At 53.3% G+C, this 21,146-nt stretch overlaps 1 protein-coding gene across 1 annotated transcript; it reads right to left on the reverse strand.

Annotated features, from left to right (window-relative positions):
• Positions 1-7,245: 7,245 nt before the first annotated feature.
• RBBP8NL (RBBP8 N-terminal like) lies at positions 7,246-20,734 on the reverse strand. The gene is made up of 13 exons (XM_086623167.1): positions 20,668-20,734; positions 19,326-19,368; positions 18,702-18,797; positions 18,238-18,350; positions 17,022-17,094; positions 15,575-15,741; positions 14,988-15,070; positions 13,377-13,543; positions 11,515-12,328; positions 10,986-11,094; positions 9,041-9,102; positions 8,597-8,723; positions 7,246-7,364 (listed from the first exon to the last, which is right to left on the reverse strand). Exons 1-13 carry the CDS (start codon positions 20,732-20,734, stop codon positions 7,246-7,248), a joined length of 2,040 nt encoding a protein of 679 aa, XP_086479293.1.
• Between the last annotated feature and the right edge of the window lie 412 nt (positions 20,735-21,146).

Consider the following 21,146-nt stretch of genomic DNA (forward strand, 5'->3'; position numbering starts at 1 on the left):
AAATATAAACTCTTCTCTTAAAATCCTAAGAACATCCTCAGTATCTTTCACTATTCAATATATGTCAAATTTTGAGCCTAAATTATTTGGCAGAATCATCTCATACCACACTTGCGTAAAAAATAATTTGGGATAAAAAGGAATTAAAATCCTTCCTGCTGGCAAGCTCATCAAAAAAAACGAAGGATAAATGAGTATGGAAACCTAGCTAGGCTTGCTGCAAACAATTCTCTAGAACCCAAGATTGGATTATGAAAAATAAATTTTTTTTTCATTCTTTCCTTGTAAAAACAGCTGTAGGATGTAAATCTCCCCACTGAGTCAGAGCAGGATGAAGCAGAAGGAAGCCAGCCTCCGTAGCTTAGTGGGCTGCTAACTTCAAAGCTGAATTTAGCGGTTTGGATGTTGCTGCTGTTAATGTTGGGGAGATTTCAACTCCATCTGACAAGTGAACTGGCTCACAGTATGTGAGTACAGTGGGCACATTGCTGTGTTTCAAGGAATCTGCTGCTAAAACAGATGGATGACATGTCAGCATCATTTCCACAAATGGCAGCGACTGGATGCAACCCCGAGCAACCTTTTCTCCCTGTTTCTTACAAGGTGGGAATCCCCGCAGCGGGTGGACGGAGGGAGTCTGAGCTCCATTTTGACTGGAGATGTTCCTAATCCATATGCAGGGCTGTTGTTTTGGAGAAAGGCTGGACTCATCACCGTGTTGCTGCACAGCAGCTTCAAGTCCTGGGCTGAACCAATCCGATCTTCACTTCTGCAAAATCCCTGGACAAACAGGAGGGCAGGTAGTTTTGTATTTACAGCAGCATTACATTGCTCAAATGTAAAGCGTTATTTTGAATCTCCAGTGTTTAACTCATGCTCATTTTGCTCCTGAAGCTCTACCTTAAAGGAAGCCCTGGACTGTGTGGATACATGTCTGAGCAGTCAGAGATTGCTGGAATATGGAGCTGGTCTGGAGCGGGCCAAGCGTCCAAGGCTTATTCCAGTATTATGTAGGCAATAGAGCCACCAAAGTCAACGAGATTTTTCTACAAGCAAGAACTGCAAGGTTTGGTCTAAGCATCTGATATGAAGCAGCATTTTAAAGTACGTATGTGGGCTGGGTGTTATATTTTTTGCAAAATCATGCCCCAAAATCAGGCAAAGATAAACAGGTCGTGAATATATTTAGACTGGGAACCAGAGGAACAGCCTTCCAGCTGGAGGAATTGCTAGTATTAAGATAAGGCACCAGAAATTTCTATAGACATTTTTCCTGCCGCAGCAGGGTATGGATGGGGATCCAAGAGGACTCACAGGGGACCAGGGTGGCCTCTGGAAGCCTGGAGGGATGATGAGTAAGTACAACGTGCACTCAGAATTTACCATCCCCTCTCTCCTGAACGGGCTCTAATCCCACGTCCTTGTCCCATGGATCCTATCACGGTTTGCCTGTTAAAACCTCTCCTTAAATTAACCCCCTCAGGGGACCAGCACTCTTTGGAGCTAAGCTTTACACTTGCCACATCCATCTAAAGACCAGCCACTGTGTTTTTGGGACTATGCATTATGAAACTCTTCCTAACCTCATTCACATGTCAGACCACTCCTGCTCTCCGCTGGCACGTCAATCTCCATTGCTCTCCTCCTGCACCTCAAAGCCATGAGCTGGGTTTGACTCCAGCTGTTGGCCCCACCAGTACATCAGCCATGAGACCTGCGATGGTTTTAACCTGCCTCCAGTTGGTTCCAGTTGGGAGTCCTGGTTTCTCTTGGCTGCTCCCAGAGCGGGGTGGCCGTGTCCCCTGGATTCCTGGGGGCTCACCCACGGCGGGTGATGCAATCCTCTGCTCTCGCTGCAGATTTCCAGTTACAGCAAAATAACACGCTGAGCCCCAGGAGGCAAATGTTGCCAACAGTCCTCCGTGCTGGTAACTGTGTGCCTTGGAAAATGACTCACGCCCTCTTCCATGACACGAAGTATTTAAAAAAACACGGAGCTGATGGATGTAATAATATAGCTCTGCACTTGGGAGGGCCCTGTGCTCGTGTCGGGAAACACGGATGTGATGTTTAAATGAGGGTTTGGGAATGAATGAATCAAACCCTCTCCGCTGAACCACATGGCACTGCACTACATGCTGTTATTAATAAATTGATAAATTTCATGGGAGTATCTTGTCAAATGTCTTTTCTGGAGAGGTCCCACTGGAGATCAGCACATCTAGCAGCAAGTTTGGTAAGGGCAGGGTGTGCAGCACAGCCCTGCCAGAGAAAGAAGAGCCAAAAGCCGTGATGCCCAAGGGATGCGGGAGGAACATGCGCTTGGGCTCAAAAATTCCTGCAATAAACTTTGCTCGAGATAAAGGAGCAAAAGAACTCCCCAAATTTCTCCCTTCCAAGAACCACCACTGCGTGCCGGACTCGCTAAACCTATCCACCACTTCCCAGCCTCCTCTCCAAAGTGTCAAGCCTTGCCCTTGTGCCCTGTTCTGCAGACACCCGTGTTGTCCCTGTCCCATCCCACCTCCCAGCTGCTCACTGCAGAGCTGCACTGCAAATTTTTCACATGTGCAGGGTGCATCTGACTTTGGGAAAGACCTATACAAAATATCCAACCCACTTAAATCCCCAAAATGGGACTTAAGCAAGACTTCAGTAATGCCTGGAATGAGTTTTCCTGCAGTGAACTGAGGAGTGAAGCTGTGTCTCCAAAGCCAGCACTATAAATGGGCATTACTTACCCATCACCGGTTAAAAGCATTTCACTGTGGAGAAGGTGGTGCCCAGTCTCACGAAAAGGGCAGGAATTAAGCCACCTTCAAACTATCTATTGCTGTAGAGGCAATACCTCCACAACATTGTTAAGAGGGAAGAGTCTATGTGCTTTTCTCTGGTTTCGGTGCTTTTGGTTCCTGTGTTTCAGCCAGCTGTGTCCCCAGCACAGTTCCCTTTTGCTTTGAGCTCGTTGGACTTCCTCCTTTCCTGCACGGCACTGTCTCCGTTACATGTGCAACAGAGGAACCTTTGTGTGCTGGCATTTTTTTTTTTTTCCCCAAGATGGAGATTTATACTCACAGCTAGACTTCCACATACTTATTTCTCACAAAGATCTACAAATCAAGCCTAGAGAGCGGCTGAAAATGTTGACTTACTGCTGAGTTTAGTGGGACTCTGATGCACAGGGAGGACCAGGGGGGTTGTGCAGGCTGAGAGCAGTGATTTGAGCTCTGAGAATGATTCAGCATGTGCAGATGCTTAAGGATCAGGAAGCAAAAGAGTTGCAACAGTCTGTTATTGGAATTTTTTTGCATGACAGGCAATGAAGGAGCCTGTTGTTGCTATTTTGGATGGACTCAAAGTGAACAGAAATGCTCACACCCTTGCTCTTTCAGATCTGTGTGCAATTTCCAACCCAGCCCCTGACCTGAGTGAGCCCAAGCTGTACTCTGAGCCCGTTCCTCTGGGAAACCAGTTCACCGGCCCAGATGTCCTACCTATGTCGCGTCACTGATGATATCAGAGCTATAATTTGTCTGAACAAAACAAACGTGAGCTGCCAGCCTCCCAGAAGGACTGATCCTTCCCATAGGACAGCTTCTCTTCTGCTTTATTATTCCGTGGGTCACAACCCATGCACTCTAAGGGTAATTTCAGTGGTTTTTTTGAGATCATTGTGTAAAATGTCCTTCTCGTGCTGAAGGGAAATGTGGCAACAAAAATGGTTTAGCTCTGCAAAAAGCATAGATTGCTGGGTCTGGTACACAGATGCCCCTTGGAGTCGTTAGCCAAACTCCAGTGAAGTTGCTAAAAGGCTGCTGTGCTCTCAGGGAAGGCAGGATCAGCCCGTCGGGCTCAACGCAGCCCGGTGTGTTCCTGCAGACGCGGTACCTTGAGCAGAACGGAACCTGCATACGGAAAACCTCTGCGAAGCTCCAGGGTTCCTTGTGGGTCTCAGATTTCTTCCTTACAGCAGAATAGTTCGAGTGTGAGGCTGCCAGCATGTCACCGAATCGATGCATCCATTTGTCTGTCAAGAATGACTCAAACAAAAGACCAACAAGCATAATTACGAGAATTAATGGATTATCCAGGTTTCTGCAGCATGGTGGGGGACAACAGCAAGCCAGGGACTGGGTAGGAGCAGAGTTTCCAGGGTTGGATCAAGTGCAGCCTATAAAGTTTATTTCACTTCATCGACTTGCTCAGAGAAGCAGCTTGCTGAGAGCTGACAAAAACATTTTTTGTTTTTACAGTTATGGGATTGCCCTAACTATGAAATACGTGTCCCTGCCAGCCCCTCAAACACATCCTGCATGGAGATGCCCCATCCCTGGAAGTGTTCTGTGAGATATGGGCATTGGCTGAAAATACCTGCTGGAAAAAGGTGAGAAGCAATATAAAAGAAAAGTCCAATGAACAAAGGTGGATTCTGTGATGGTCCCGTGCAATGGGAGGAAAAAAAAATCTCTGTGGAAAGAAAAGATATTGAGAAGTTCATTATTTTTGGCAGGACTCCTGCACGTTTTGCCTATCAAAGGATCGTCGTAGGGAGGGGATTATTTTATAGTCATGTAAAAGTTCCCTCCCTCCTTCAATTCTCTCGATCCCAGGCTGACTCCCTGCAGTCTGAGGGGCCTCTTTACGGGATTGCATTTCGACGTCTTTTTTTTGTTGTTTTTTTTCTGGATGGAGTATTTTTAAAAGACAGATTTATGCAGTTCACCACGCGAGTTCAGCGCTGCTCTGGGAATTGCTGCCCCCTGCAAGTGACTCCGAGCAAGGCACAGACCCAGTGCTGGCTGCCTGGGACCGAAAGGGGAAGGGGTCACTTGTGGCCTTGGTCCAATCTCCATGGCCATAATCCCATGAACGCTTTGAGCTGGGATGAATCAGCCCTGCCACCCCCCAGCTGCCCGTGCCAGCTCCTGTGTGCTGCGTCCGCATCACAGCACTGAGATACAAAAATGAGAGATGGACGTTACCTGGGCTGGGCTGGTCCCCAGGAGAAAGTGCTGTGTAAGTTGGGATGTGCCTGTTGGGTGGTGGTGCCAGAAGAGTCCTGGGCTCCCTCTGGTGCTGTCTGGAGCCTGTGGACCCTGGGCATCGCCAGCACGGCCGGTGCTGGGGATGGAGGTACCACTTTCTCCATCAGATCTATTATTGTTTATAACCGGGGTGTCTCAAGCATTTCTGAGCACAGACCTCCAAGACATTGATTCCCAGAATATTCACTGCCAGTGGATAACTCATGAGCTTGGACTTTGCTCCTTGACTAAAGGGCTGAGCCCCAAGGAGCTTCTCCTGCCGAGCACAGCCTCGACTGCATGTTTTTTTTGGTGGGAAGCGGTTGCCACAGCAGTGCAAGCAGGGTGCAAGTTCTTGCTGTAACTCCAGGCTGACAAACCTTCCTTGGTTTTTCAGGAGCTGGTGTTAATCAGAAGCTGCCGAGAGATGTGACTGGATCTGCAGAGGAAAAACCCACCAGCAAGGGACATGTCTCTGGCAAAGGGCTGCAGCCCACCCGGGACACGGGGAGGGCAGGAGTGCGTTAACCCACGTGCTCTGCAGGGCACATAACACCCTGTCCTGCCCCGCTGCTCTGCGGGGGTTATTTGGAGGCTGCTGCTGCTGAAGGTACCCCCCAGCATCCAATGAGCTCTGCAAAACTGCAGAGATGAGAGGAAGATGAGAGCCATCTGAATAATTTTTCAGCTTTGGAAGTTCAGCTGCTCTGAAATATTCCAGCAGCAAATGCCCCCACAGGACCCCCCACGTTCCCTGGCCATCCTCGCACCCTCCCTGCTCCTTCCCTGGCCACCCCAATTCCCCTTTCCCTGGCTCCACAGCCAGCAGCTGCCCAGCCCGGGACAGACCCTGTGGTATCCCCCTGGGGGCTGAACTGCATCCTCCCACCCCAGGAGTTGCCCTGGCCAGACCCACCACCCACAATCGCTCCCGCATGGCTGAGCCCATCTCCCTCAGAAAAAACATCCTCCTCCCTGGCTGGGTGAGGGCTGACACCCCCCGAGCCCTGCACCTGCCCTGGGCAAGGCTGGGCCCAGCTCCCAACCGCTGCTCCCTTGGGGCTGGGGCTTTGTGGGGTGTTTTTTTGCTGCCTGTTGGCTCTGGGGAGGTGGAAAGGTGCTGCGGGGTGTGCGGAAACGATGCTCTTGGCAGGCGGGTGCTTGGCTTGCTGCGCTTTGCCCTTCGTTCCTGTGCACAGGCCAATAAAACCATGTTTAAATGGAAATAACTGCGGGTAAAGGAAATGGTGGTGCACCAGACGGGGCAGGTATCATCTCTGGCACTTCTCCTTTGGTCTCCCTGCGTTTCAGCCCCGTTCTGTGCACGTGTGCTAGGAACAGCCCAGCTGGCTCCTGGTGCAATGTCGTGGCTGCAGAGATGCTCCCTGCAGCCCTTCCCATCCCATGCCCAGCTAGAAAGCCCTGCCACACATCAGGAAAAAAGGGTTCAAGAACAATTTATCCATGTGAAAACAAGCTCCTGGCAGTCCTGCCAAGGGCGGTGTGAACTGCTGAGCTGGTGCTCTGCTGCAAGCCGCAGCTGGGTCTCCCAACCTGCCTTCTCCAGGCACACAGGACACCTTGGGGACAGGAAGCATGTGAGCCCTGCCTTCCTGTGCTCTTCTCCCTGCCCTCTCCAGGTACATGTCCCACCTGTTTGCTCCTCGTTTAACTAAAAAAGAAAACTATGGGCTTTTTCTAGATCAAAAAAGATCCACACACCTATGAAACCTTGGCAGGGATTTAATTGATGGGGGTTTGTGGATGGGGCCGTGCGGTGCTCAGCTTGGTCTCCACCCATCGCCCAGCCACCGGGACGTTGTACGTGGGGAGCGGGGTCTGAGTAGTCCATTCTCCTCGTGTGAAATTCCAGGGAGGAACATGGTCCTGACCCAGGGGGTGCTGCAAAGACGGCGTCTCCTCTTCCTAGCACCCATGCGAGGGTCTGCTCCGGTGCAGGGCTGGGGGGTCACTGAATGTGCTGCTCCATCAGCAGTGACCTGGCTGCTCTAGGTGTCACCCCTTCCTTGCCCAGCCTCTCCCAGGGCACCCAGTGAGGATTTTTGGGGTGCTCTACTCATTAATGAGTCCTGTGAATTCCCCTCTGCCTGGCCGGGCACGGCAGGAGGAGCTGCTCTCCCAGCACGGGTGAGATGCGGAGGTCTCCGAGCCCTCTCCTTTGGTCTGCAGCGTCTGTGTCGCTTCTCATCCTGCCCTGCTGTTACCGCCCCTCGGAGGCATCGTTGTGGGAAGTGGAGCAGTTCTCCAGTTCCTTTGTGATCCCTGCTGGGCACTGCTCTGCTTTGGCTTTCTTTCTTCCTCTCATTGACTTCTTAGCTCCTGTTAACAGCAGAATGACCGCAGGAGTTAACTGCAAAGCAATGGATTTACACAGACGAGGTCAGCGTGGCCTTGTCCCAAAATAGGGACAGGGCAGAAGGATGCAAAGCTCAGCAAAGGAAAGATGAAGAGAAACGCCCCTCACATGTGAGATGCACGGGTACCTGGGGGAGGCTGTTGTGACCCTGGAAACAGAAACAACATGTGAAGCAGAACAGGCAGAGAACGGACCTGGTGCACGAGTGTGTGGAGAGGGTACCCAGAGTGGTGGGATGCATCTCTTGGAGTTCTCCCCCTTGCCATGTGACACACAGCACATGAGAGAGAGATTCTGCCTCTCCATCACCCCATTCCTGCCATGGCTGCATCCAGCCCTTGCTCGGGACGTCCCCATCTGGTCCAGCAGGGTCGGGCTCGCTGTGGTCCCCACCAGCACTGGTGATGCCTGCCCCGGGGAGCACGGGGCAGCTTCCTCCCCATTGCTCTGAGCCGCTGCTTTTGTAGGACAAATCCTCTTCTCACCCAGCTCCCCCGAGCGAGCAAGCAGCTGCCTCCCAACGCCGGGCACAGAGCAAGGACCAGTGCTTGCCTGTTAAACAGGCTCCCTCTGTGCTCGAGCAACTGCCCTCTCCAGGTATAGTTTGGTCAACACTTCCCTGTCTTTACCGACAAAGGGCTGGTGGTGGGTATTTTGACAGACACACTGTCTTGTCCTCAGGAGCAGCTTTCTGCGTACTCCCCTGTAGGAAAACACAGAGACGACACATTCCTCTGTGGACAAGGGAACCTCCGTGGCCGTGCGGGGAGATCAACAGCGCTGGCAGAAACCTTTCTCCGAAAGTCAATAACTCACCCCTGGGAATGTGGCCTTCTCCGATCACCACCTCCCCGACCTGCTAAGCAAACATGAGGGACGTAGCCCTGTTAGCTTAGGTGCTGGGGAGTGCTCTCCTGGCTGCCCTGCCTGGGCTGACCGTTACCAGGGGCTCCTCTGGCTGCAGATACAGCCCTTGCCAAAACACAGTGCAGCGTGTCTCATCGCAGGGAAATGAAAGACTCCGCTGAATCACCTTGGGCAAACATTTGTTTGCAGCGTGGCCCCCACTCGGAGCACCCTCCTCTATGCTGCAGGGAAGGTGCTGGAGCCCTCGGGCGTTTCTCACAGGAGCCCCTCGGGAAGCGGTGGAAGCTGCAGCCCTGAGCTGATGCCACAAGGGACTCCTCCTCCCTACCTTTTGTCCAGGGATCCTGTCCTCTTTTTCTCTTCTTTTGCAGCGCATGAGCTTTGTCTTTGGTGCAGAAATATCTCCCGTCAGCCTGGGCTTCTTGTAGGATATCGTCTTCACACGGGGCAGCCCCCTACACCAACAAGAGGAGCAGTCAGCCGACAAATGACCCCACTTTCCCAGGGAGCTGGTGGCGCAGCGGCATCACTGGGGACCTTCGTGACCACTGCTACAGAGTGGTGACAAACGCTGTTGTTCACAAACCCTCTCGACTAGCTGGAGTGATATCTCTATCCCTCAGCAACAAGCTGGGTGGCAGTGTGGGAATGGGGTTTGGCATCTCGTGTAGGAAGAGCCATCACCTCCTGGAGTGAGTTCAGCAGGGGATGACCCACCTTATGCCTCTCGGACCCAACAGCCTAAGCTAAGGGCTGGGGAGATCAAACACACCTCGCTGTCCGTCGTGTCTGGCTCATCAGATTCCTGCTTCCCAGACTCAGCGTCATCATCATCTAAGGAAACACAAAAGGAAGGGGTTTTGTGGCTGGCAGGGGCCTTGGCAAGCTTGGGAGCAGATGCAGAGCCACCAGCCCAGGCTCTGAGAGCCATTGACGCAGGAAACAGATTTAGTAATAAACGGTGTTGCAAAGCAGATGCACTGCGAGCTACGTGGCTTGAGATGACTATTTATGGGAGATCCAACAGGACTCTGTGGGGAACCAGCTCCTAATGAACCTGTATCTGTAGGACTACCAGACCCTAAGGTAGCAACTGCTGCCCAAAGTCCATGGTCATGTGCAGGCTGGGAACCTGAGGGGTATTTAAAACCCCAGATTGTACCTTCCTGTTTGAGACTCGGAGAGAAATGTGTCTGGGTAAAGAGGCCAAAATGGACAATCCTCAAATTTGCTGCCGGTCCTGGTTGGTGGCTGTTGGCAGGGAGCGTGTGCCGAGGAAAGGCGGGTTCACTGCCTCCCTGCCCAGCAGCAGGGTTTTGCTGCACGCAGACCCCGAGGCCACACAACCCCAGACACGTACCTGCACGCACCAGACACACTCCCCGCCTGAGCACAGCGCGAAGCCGCTCGGGCCGGGGACCGAGCCTCGCCGGCGGTGCCATCGCCCCGTCCGCACCCGCAGTGGCACACCGTGCAGGCCACGTGGGTGAGGAAGGGCTGGGGACGGAGCTGTGCCCCTTCCGAGGGGCAGGGGCACCCCAGGACCTCAATACTTCTGCCACAGCTCTGCTCCCCACACCCAGGTCTGGCCAGGGGGACTGTGGCAGGGTGATCACCCTGCTGCTCCTGCCTGGGTGGCAGGGCAGACGATGCTGCTTTCAGGTGCTCCGGGAGCTCCTGTAGCCTGATCCCACCTTCACTTTATCCTTCCATGGGTTAAGGTTCACTAGAAAGTGCAGAAGTGTTTGTGTATTGTTTCCTGGGCTTTGTGTCAACCTGAAGGTGAGAACTGAAGAAAGTCCTGTATTCCCACACCCAGAATGTAATCAGCTGAAATTCTTCTGCTATGATGGTATCTCCATAGCATGTAAATCACAGAGGACTTTTTTTTTATTATTATTTTTTGCCACCATGCAAAATCCTGCTCCGGAGAGTGTTCCCAAACCACTCCGACACGCCCAGACCAACTAATCCAGGCGAGCTCAACTTTCTGGCCAAGCCAGTAAGGCTGGTTCCGAGCAGCTCTCAGCAGACGTGCTCCCCGCTCCGCTCCCCATGGCCGCTGCCTCCCACCCGCCCTGGCAAACCTGCCGCCCACGTCCCGTGGCAGTCGGGCGAGGAGAAGGCATCACGTGTCCCCACACTAAGGGCACTGCTGGGTTTGGAAATGGAAAGGGCTCTGACTGGGGATGGAGCGGGGAAAGGCAGGAGAGCATCCTACCCTATCTGCTGCAGGGACCAGCAAGTTTTGCCAATGGGGTGGTGCTAAACCAACCTCTTTAGCCCCTGAAGCCTCTGCACCCACCCAGCAGCTCAGTGCAGGGTGCTGGGTGATCTGCAGGGTGTGTAAGGACACCCCATGGGTGGCTCCTGGTCTGTGCTGGGCAGAGATACTGGGCTCTTCTCCAGAAAAGCCAAGGATATTTTCTCCCTGCAGATACTGACCCCGAATTTTGAGTGTCCCTAGGGTTGAAAATTGAGCCTTCAAAGATGGAAATGTGAAACTTGAAGTTCCTCTGATGGCCCAAAAGAGCTGGGAGCCAGGAGCACCTGAGTCCCTGGAAGGGTGTCCTGTCCTGGTCAGCTGCTTTCGGCCGGGGGGACTGCAGGTGCGTGCAGAGCCCAGCACAGAGCGCCCCTGGCCACAGGGTACCTTCACCAAAGTGCACCTTTTGCTCTTCCCATCTCAGATGTCCCATTTCCCTGGGGCTGTTTACCTGGTTCTTCCTTCTGTGCAGCGACAGCCAGCCTTGCCCTGCTCTCTGGAAGGGTCCGTGGGTCGCTTGGCACGGACTTGTTGGTCGGATGTGCCCGTGAGAGTGCAAGCTGCAAGAAACGGGGAGCATGGATGCCACCTTTGCCAGGCGGGGGAAAGAGCCGCCCCGGTCCCTTGGCGATGGCCGCGACACCCGTGGGGACGAGTATCACAGAGGTGTTTCTCTGCACTCGTGGCACGTTGCAGGGGAGCCCAGCACCCCTCCTGCACCGACCTGCAGGGCCACACGCCGGTTCTCTGATCCAGATGGAACCCCCCGGGCACCGGAGGGGAGGATGGGTGGGGAACGAGGGCTGGGGCTGAACAGCCACGGCTTTACCCTGTGCAAATACATCCCTGATGGCTTCACACGCAGCAAAGCCATCGTCCCATGGGACAGTAGTGGTGGTCACAGCAGTGCCAGCACCAGCTCTGGGCTCCCCGGGAAGGGGAAGAGGGCCACGGTTGATGCCAACGTGAGCTGTACTCACCACAGCTTCATCCTCCTCCTCCTCTTCCTCCTTGACAGCACCAGGCAGTTCCTGGGCAGCGTTGGGCCGGTGGTAGGGGAAGCGCAAGTTGTCCTGTTCTGCCCCGTGTCTCCTGCAGAGGCCCGGGACTGGTGGCACTGCAGGGCTCTCCCCGGGGCTCGCCCGCGGGCTGCCGGCCCCCCGCAGCTCCCGGCGATTGTGCCAGCCCGTCTCCCTGCCACGGCTGGAGTCCGACAGATCCAGCGGCGCATCTCCACCATCGTCCCTCACCGCCTCTGCCTTTTCTCGGAGTTCGGAGCCGTCTCTGCTCAGCCAAAGCTCCTTCTCTTCCTTCCCATCCATGGCATCCTCCAGGAAGGACCTTTCCTCCTTGCATCCCGGCGTGACGCTCAGCCATGGGGAAAGGGGCCGCTCCTCGGGCACGGGCTCCACGTCTCCGTCCGCCCGCCGGCCTGGCTGGCACTGCTGCAGGAGGAAACGCTGCAGCTGCTCCCTGTGCTTTAGGAGGTGCAGCTTCTCCTCCAAGTGCTGATCCCTGACGTACACCATGGCGGCAGGGAGCTTCAGCAGGGCCGCCCGATCTTCCCAGCCATCGTGTGACCACGTCCTGCCATCGGCATCTTTGGCCCTGAGCAAACGGCTGGAGAAGCTGCTGCCATCCCGCTCGGCTGAGACACAGCTGCTTGGCAGCCCCAGCTGGTGCAGGGAAAGGTGCTTCTGGAGAAGACAGAGCTGCTCTCTCCGGGCAGTCAGTTTTAGGTTTTCATAGGATGGAGCAACCTTGGGGGAGTTGGGTTTGGTGGCTGTTAAATAACTAAAAGAAACAGGAAACAAAATAATCACGTTAATTAGAGAATTTGGATGTGATTCCCTGTTGCTGCATGTGATGCACGTGATCTCTCCTGCTCTTTCTGTGCCCTGTTGCAGCTCTTGGCCCAAGCATCATGCTGGCCTTCAGGCACTGTGCTGGGGACCGGAGTGCCAGTGGCTGCAGGGATCAGGCAGCTGGCAGCGGGTCTCTGCTCACTGCAGGAATCCATCACCATCCCACCATCCAACAGCGCTCTCCTGTCCCTGGGCCATGGCAGCTCCAGGCAGGGGGATGAGTGAGTGGGGGGGCTGCAGTGACCGCTCATGTCAGCACCGCTGATGCATGAGAAGCCACTTGTCAAACCATGTCTTACAGCCAGAAGCATCCTGACTACCCTCCACTGGGCTTTCTTAGTGCCTTGGTGGGCCTAAAGACCTCCAGGGCAGAGGAACAGCCCACCTTCCCCTAATACCACTCAAAAGGAAATTTTTACAGCTGTGCCAAGAAGGTTGGTGAGGTGCAGGAACCTGCCCTGCTATCGCTGCTTATGCGGCAGCTTTCGCGTGCGCCAGCTTTTCCCGGGAATGCTCGGCAGATCTACTCCCGCTCTGGGAAACTGGCTGTCTCCATGGGTGAACTCACTGGCTTTGCTCAGCCCTCTGCTCTTCCGAAATCAACGGGGAGGATGAGCCTGGGGAAGTGCTGAGCCCCGCAGAAAAGCCCACGAGGATGAATGAGGCGGAGCAGGGATCGCTGCCTGCCATGAGCTGATCTGCTCCCGGCTGGAGGTGGGGGCACCCAGTTCGCTTTATGGGTCTGCCCGACGACGCTGGAGTAATGAGACGCTGATCTGGTCGGGCTGGATTCCAGTCATTTTTTGCTGGTGTAAACTGGGAGACCCCCCCTTCCCCAGGGCTGTGGGAGAAGTTCTGGAGAAGAAGGTGGGTGGATAACTACCAATGCTGGCCATCTCGTTGCAGTCTGCCCAGAGGGACAGCTGCGACGGGCCACGGATCAGGCCCACGCCGTGACCCCCAAGCCCGAAACTCACCCCTCAAGGCTGGGGCTGTGCTCCCGCTCTGGCATTGGGAGAGGAGTCTTCCTTGCTGGTGGGGACGCTGGTGCCCTCGAAGGACTCTTCTCCAGGAGGCAGGGTTTGGAGCCGGGTCTCACCAGGGCAATGGTTCCATGCAGCTGGTTGGAGATCCTCTGGGACGCCTGCGGCAGAGGGGAGAAAGTCCAGGTGATCCATTCTGCTCCGCGCCCCGGGCGCCGCGGGGCTAAGGGCAGTCTCGCCGAGCAGAGACGCAGCTCTTCAGTGGCATGAACAAGACAGACACCTCCTGAGTGCTCTGTTTGATGCGGTCCTGGTCAACAGCTCAACCATATTCTTATAGGTTTCCCCAGGAAATTCCCCCTTTGTGTTTTCCAGCGGGATCTACAGTACTCTTTATTTCCTGGCCACACTGATTGGTAGCCCAGGAGGTCTTGTGCCTCCTCTCAAGTCAAGCCATGGTCAGTGGCTTAACCAAGATAGGACCCTGCGAGTTCCCTGATCCCTACTCAGGCCACTAGACTTTATTCATGCGAGCTCCTGGCATGCCCTGATTTGATGGGTGTGTTCCCAGTGGAGTCCCTGGCTGTGAGGCCAGAACAGCACCATCTGCATCTGCTGTCATGAAAGGCTCACCACATGTTCTGACTCAGCTTTCCCCTGCCCACCTGGAGATGTCACCAACCCTTCCGGGATCCCTATTAATTATCCTGCCTGCAGCCTTACAAAAACCCCTCTTCACTTGCTCTTTCAAGTTTTCTGTGGAGTTCAGGTGAGCAAAGCCTGTGCCAGAACAGAAACATCTATGTGGGTGTGTACGTGGGCCTGAGTTCCCATGGCCAGGAACAGAGCTGTGGGTCCTGTGGTCTCATCTCCCAGTGCCCAATATCACCATATCACTCAGCATCCCTCAGCTGACACACACTCTCTGTGTTTTAGAGGCACGGCAGCCTTGCATCCGTGCACAAAACAGCAACCACCGAACACCAGGCCCTCTGAAAACACTAATATTCATTATGCTGCAGATGGAGAGACATCTGCGATGCTCTTGGGCAGGGCTGCTGTGGTGTATTTGTTCTCAGTGCCCACAACTCCACAGTTTACATGTTCTCCAACACTCACACACTCCACCTTCTTGCTCTCCCAAATGATGGAGAGCTGACTCTGTAACTCAGGATAAGTTACACTGAAACGTGGCTCATCACAATCTCCCTGAGTCCTTCACTCCTCAGAGCTTTCCCCAGCAAGACATCTGAGAGAGGAACCAGAGAGATAGGCAGAGGATTCAAGGGTGCTAGACCTGTTGTCATGGAGGATAAACACAGGAGCAAACGAAAATGTGCACACTCACAGCCGGGACAGGAGCCTGTGCCAAACTCCAAACACTTTTCTTGCAGTGAGTGGCAATTTCTACAGAGAGGGTGCATCTGGCATTTGGTAGGAGCCCTCCTTGGCTCTGGCAACTGCAAACTGCCCAAGTCTGGATAAATGTTTCACCTCCTAAATGTCTCCTGTTCTATTTCTATCCCAGTCTACCTGTCTTGATCCAGTTCAGATGACCACAGTGGTGGGGAGAAGGCCTGAGGTCATCAGGCTCCAGTGACTTACCATTTCTGCAAGGCTGACTTCTTGGAGGACAGTGCTTGGAGAAGTCCTACTGCTTGGAGACCTGCTCTGTCCTGCAGGCTTTTCTGCAAGAAAAGACACAACCAGCTGTCGTGACAGTCCCGCAGGGCTGGTGCAGGCTGCCCTGCCCTGCAGCGTGCTGGAGTCTTGCCGCATCCCAAGGATGCCACTGGCTGGCACCAGCCACCTCCGATGGAAGGTTTCAAGCCCAAGTTTCTGTCTGGCTCAAACCAGCACCTGATTGAACAGACCTTCCATGGCATGTGTGGGTGGCAGCAAGGCAACAATATGGTCTCTGCATGAAATGGGTGTCGGGTCCACACCTGCACAGCACTTATCTTACAGCGAGGGCTCCCAAACACTCTTTTGCCATAACACAGAGCAGCATGTTTCTCCCTTGACATGCATTTCCCCCCCCAGCAGCTATTCTGCTCATGGCAATGTCCACCTGAGCTGCCAACAGCTTGGTCTTTGCTCTCCAGACCCTTTCCCAGAGCAACTTTGCACCATGGCTGTCACTCTTCCCATCCCCAGGCCCTTCACAGGTGGCGGGAGCCAGCAGCACCCACCTTCTCCGAGCTCGAGGTCTGGCACATCAGGGTGGGCTGCTTCAGCTCCCCTGTGAGCTGCTTTCTCCGTGTTGGCATTCCTGTTTGCTGGAGACAGTAAAGCCAAGGGGGAGCTGGGCTTGGAGCTGCTTTCTCTGGAGGTGACTCCTGGGTGCTTTGTCCTGTCACTGGTGAAAGGAGAAGGACACGAACGAATGAGAAGGGGCAGGAGAAGGAAGGTTTGAGAGCCACTGTACTGGGAGCTCTGAGTTACAGAGTCCAATATATAAATATACATATTTGTGTATATATGTATGTGGATATACCGGATCCTCAGACTCACCTCCTTCCATTGCAGCTTATCGCTAGCTCAGCTGCAGTCTGGAGCATGGGCCAGAGCCAGCACGACAGCTCAAGGTCTGGTTTCCCCACCTGGCTGTGGGTAACGTCGCAGGAAGCCACGATGTTGGGTAAGCCAAAACCCAACTGTGGCTGTTGCAAAAGCTCTGCGAGAACCTGTACGTCCCTGGCTGGGCTTTCAGCTGGGTGTAGGGGTGGATTCAGCATGGGAATATGGCTTTACCATATGGAACTGGTGGGGCTGATGCTCTTGGTCACTACAAGGGAGTCACTGAGTCTCGGAGACCCACACTTATGTCATGGACAAAGTCCTGGCCAGACCCTGGTACTGAGGCATGGGTGTTTAGCTGGAAATCTTCCTATCCAGCAGTCCAGGGAAGAGCAGAGCAGGAGTGCTCGTTGCTCAGTAAACCCAGCCTGACCTACAGCTCTGAAACTCCTCAGCCTTGGGAAGCATCGGGGAGTAAAAGCGAGAGTTTCTCTTTAAGTGGATGGTGGCTCTGTGCTCCAAAGAAAACACATTTCTAAACTAATCCCTCAGTGCTAATTCCTCTGGTCTTTAAACCCTTGAGGAATGAGCTGATTTGTATACATTGGCCAGCTTGGCAGGTTACTTGGCTTTCAGCACAGTGCTCTGCTGGGATATGAACCTGTTGGTGCAGATCCCTTCTCCCTCCCAACCCCGTCTCAGTCCCTTGCAGGTCACTCTCCTTCCCGCAAAACACAACCTTCTTCCTGCAGACCCTCTCTGGCTGCTGCAGGAGGGGAGCTGGTGCCATGCAAGCCCAGGTTGAGGTCCATGGCCAAGGCGAGCAGGCCAGGGCTTTGCTTCCCATGAGCAGTCCCCTATGGAGGGGTGTTGAATACTCTTGTGCCGCAAAAACTGAATCCTTGGATGCAGATGAACAAGGGAGTGAGCAAAAGTCAACAAGGACTTAGAGACCATTAAGGGTGTTTTGATGTCTAATATCTACAGGAATCCTTAGGAATTAGATGCTAAAATAGCCCTGAGGATGCCATGGTTTGGAAGTAGCCCTGCTCAGCTGCAGGGCTGCTTCTGTCCTTAGCAACATCCCTCGCAATGAATGAAACCCAGGAGAGCACTTACTCCAGGTTCTGGAGCCTCTTCAGTTCTTCCTTGAGAGTTTTGTTCTCTTCCCTCAGGCGGTTCGTCTCATTAGCTGCAGGGACACAAGTTGTGCCATGGATTCAGGCACTGCAAGGAGCCAGCTGATGCTCCTCACAGCTTGCTGGAGGGCACAGGGGAGGAGGAGGCAAGGGCACCAGGATTTGGAGGGATGCCGAATTGCCTTACTTCTCTGAAAACATGCTGGGGCTAAGGGATAAAGGGAGCAACCTTCCGACTTGGGTTTGGTCAAGATTGGGGTCTGCTCCCAGCCCATCCAGTCTGGGGGGAGAGTGTGACTCAGACAGGGCGATGGCTGTGGCACAGCAGGATGGACACAGCCGCATGGATGCAGCAGCATGGACACAGTGGCATGGACACAGCGGCATCCTGCCCGCCAGCACCACGGCTGCCTCTGGTGAGCAGGTGCTGTGTGAAGGGGGAGGCCTGGGGGTCTCAGGAGGGGATCGGGCGAAGGGCAGAGGGAGCTGTGAGCCCCCAGCAGCCGGGCATTGCAGTGAGGAGGCAACGGAAGAGAGTGGGCAGGATCCCGGGCAGGGTGGGTAGTCCCGGCTTGCTCCTGCTTGGAAGCACCACTGGGGATCAACGGCGTAACAGGGGAGACAAACCAAAGGGTGCTGCCACCTCGTTGTCCCTCCTAAATGCCATATCTCCTTTACCCCTACGGACTGCCCTAGGCCAGCCAGATCCCCAGGGAAAAAACCCCGAGCCTGAGTGGTGCTGGGAGCTCTGCCAAAGGCTCGGGAGAAGATCCATCACAAGTGTTGCTTGATTTCCATTTACTCGTGCTGAGCTGCTGCTGTGACTTTCCTGTCTTTGCCAGAGTGTTGCTTCTGCAGTGCCAAATGCATCTCTTTTCCTGGCAGCTGACATGGCCCGGCCAGCCCGGGGCTGCTCTCGGCGTCAGCATCTCTCCTGTTTTTCTGGAGGTGTGGAGGGCTGCGACTGCCCAGCTCTGCCACTTCCCAGGACTGGTTACCCAGGTCCTTGGGAGGTACATGGGCTGCCATCCGCAGTCCTGGTCAGATCTGATTTTTCAAGACCTCCACACTCACGTTGGTTCTCTCCCTTCTCCCCATCCCCAAACCCCTGCCAGACACTGGAGGGGCTCATGCAAATATCTGGGAGAAGTATTAACTGAGCAAAGACTCAGCTCACAGCAGGCAGAGGTACGTACTGAGGACGAAGATGTGCTGCAGGCTCTGGAAATGGGAGGTCTCATACTCATTCTGCTTCTTTTTTGCCAGCTCCTGGGTGACCATGCATCTGTCGCAGAGACCCGCTCGCAGCCTGGAGGAAAACCCGCGGCCGGCAGCTTGTCACCACACGGTTCCCATGGGAGAACCCTGCCCTCCCCACAGAGAAGCGTGAGCACCCAGTCCATCACCCAGGATTGATGAGAGGGGTTATCACCCATGCAGACAAGCCCAGCCCTTCCACTCACCATGGAGCCAGCCCCACCACCATCAATTTAGGAAAGCTCTTCTGAGCTCCCCCAGCTCTCCCAGCAGCTGCGTATGAGCAAAGAAGAGGTTCGTGTGCTACATCCTGCTTCTGGGAAGCCAGAAAACCCCGAACTCTCCCCCTAAGAGCATGCACTCGCTGCCACTGAACAGCACCCTATGGAAAAATAAATCTTACCTGTTTTCTAACACTTTCACATTTTCTTTAAGGACTTTCTGTTGTTCTCTTAATTGGTGATTTTTAGCAAACAACTCTTCAATTCTCTGAGCATCACTAAACAAAGAAACAGAACAAAAAAAAAAAAAAGAGGTTTGTTAGATTTCTCCCCCAAATCTGTGCCTTTATCTGCAGCACCCAAGGGGAAGGATTTCTGCCCCGAGCCAGCCGTGCTGCACACACCAGTACGGCTCGATGGCTTTTGCTCTTGTGGCAAGAGGGGAAGCACATGTGTTCGAGCCCAGACGTTGCCCTGTGACACCCACTCTTGGGCTCAGCAGCTTGCTTCATCGTGTTTTATTGCTTCCCAAGAGAACAAGCACCTGTCAGCACAAGCACCACTTGCCAGCGGGAAGGTAAATCCGAGGTGGGCTGGGATCACCCCAAGTCCTGCCTGTACTGGGGACTTGCACGGCGAAAGTCACTAAAAGGTTGAAATTTGGTAGAGCCAGAAAGGCAAACCATGCCCTGTAAATCAGGCAGCCTCAGAGGAGTGCCCAGGAGGTCTGGAACTGGAGTGGTGTAACCTCCCCTCTGCCCCCTGTCCCGCCGCAGCGTGGGCAGAGCAGCCGTGGTGTTGCTCACCGGCACTTCTCCGTCGTCAGCTCCGTCAGCTTGCTTTGCAGACCTGGAGTAATCAACAGAGACAGAGAGGAGGGTATTTATTGCCAATTCCCTGGCACTTTGGAGACAAATGCAATGCTGGAACTTCAGGAGGATGCCTGTGCAGAAACCTCATCAATTTACAAGTGTTATTTCCGAGAAGGAATAACACATTGCCCGTGTTAAACAATATCAGGGTTTAATATAGCTGGAAAAGTGGTTCAAAATGTGAGCACATTCTGTATTTCCACTATTTAATGAGCCTGCATTTCCCTCCCACCCCCAAAAAGTCTGTTTCAGTTCTGTTTCTGCTTATTTCTCGTTACAGCACTCATTTCCCAGGTGCGCAGTATTTTATAAGTCTCAGGGCTGCAAAGCATCTTGGAGGCTATTTACAGCTCAACGAGAACAGTTTTCGTTGATGGATCTGCAGACGTTACATCTTGTCAAATCCATTTTATGCAAAGTAGATGTAAACATGTGGTTTAAATTGCCCAACAGTTTCCTCTAACTCTCACACGGCTTGAAATTACACAAGAGAAGAATAAATTCATAAGCCAGAATCCTCCAAAAGAGCTGTTGTTTTGTTCATAATATTGATACTGGGAATAATTCTAATAGGAAATCAATTGCATTTGGCATTTGGTTGCTTAATCTAATAGTTCTTATTTTAATAATGTATGACCCGAGGAATAATTTATTCCCTAGAGGAATAAACTCTCTCACCTGACTCTAAGGTTTTCTTTAACAGAGCCTCATTCTCCCGCTGCTTCAGTCTTGTAGATTATTGCATCTTTCCACTTTCCCTTTGATCCCTCAGTATCCAAATATACTCCAGTAGCTCAGGGAAGATGCCCAGCAGGTGTGCACGTCACTTCTGCAAACCTCCCAATTCACCTTTATCACAGACCACGGCAGCAGGAGCAGGAAAGGAGCCAAATCCCCCATGATTCACGTTTGGAGCAAGTGGGATTCCCGTGGGTGGGGCATCTCCAGGGATATCGGATGCAGAAATGCCCTCTCGCTTCTGCTCAACCTCATTGTCCAAAAAGTTACTCATTTTCTTAGTAAACCTCCATCAGGGTAAGATGGATAAGCCATACCAAGGTGCCATCAGACAGTGTGGTTCCATGAGGGCCAGGCTGTGACCCTGCATCCCCGTCCATCCCCGTGGGTGATGCTGGCTGAGCCCTGATTCCCGAAGCTCCCTCATCTGCACCTACTCCTCCTCTCTTTGAGTTATTTCAAACCAAATAAACCCAGATGACATCACAAAGAAATGGACCTCTGCTGGTTTTTAGTAAGACTTCTCGTGTCTCCTTACCTTGGACCTCTTTCTCATGGATTTCCTTGAGCTTATTCAGGAACTCTGCAAAACTCTCCGTGGTCATGTTCAGGGCTGTGCTCCACGCTGGGTCGCTTCCAGTGCGAGGACGTCCTTTTGTTTCAAATTATTCAGGTTTCAGCCTAAAATAGAAACAAAAAGTCCAATAAAAGAGAAACATCTTGTGTATGTGGTGCTCCAGAAAGTCTTAGAAACAGGATAAAGCCCAAATCTAGAAAGTGAATTCATTTGCTAAACATGGACATGCCCAAGGCAGCAGGCTCATCCGGGGAGGCATTTTCAGACCTGTCCACCCTGCTGAGGGCTGGAGGCATGGACAAAGCAGGGAGCCACGGCTTGGAAAACTGAACTGAAGAGCCCAGCTGAAAAATCAGGCTTTTCCTCTATTTTTTGAGCTGTTCAAATTGCATTTCTCTAGGATGAGGCGAGTCAGGGCATCTCCTTGAGGAATGGGCTGC

This window comes from Tauraco erythrolophus, chromosome 18 (genome assembly GCF_009769465.1).
Source record: "Tauraco erythrolophus isolate bTauEry1 chromosome 18, bTauEry1.pri, whole genome shotgun sequence".
Classification (NCBI taxonomy): Eukaryota; Metazoa; Chordata; class Aves; order Musophagiformes; family Musophagidae; genus Tauraco; species Tauraco erythrolophus.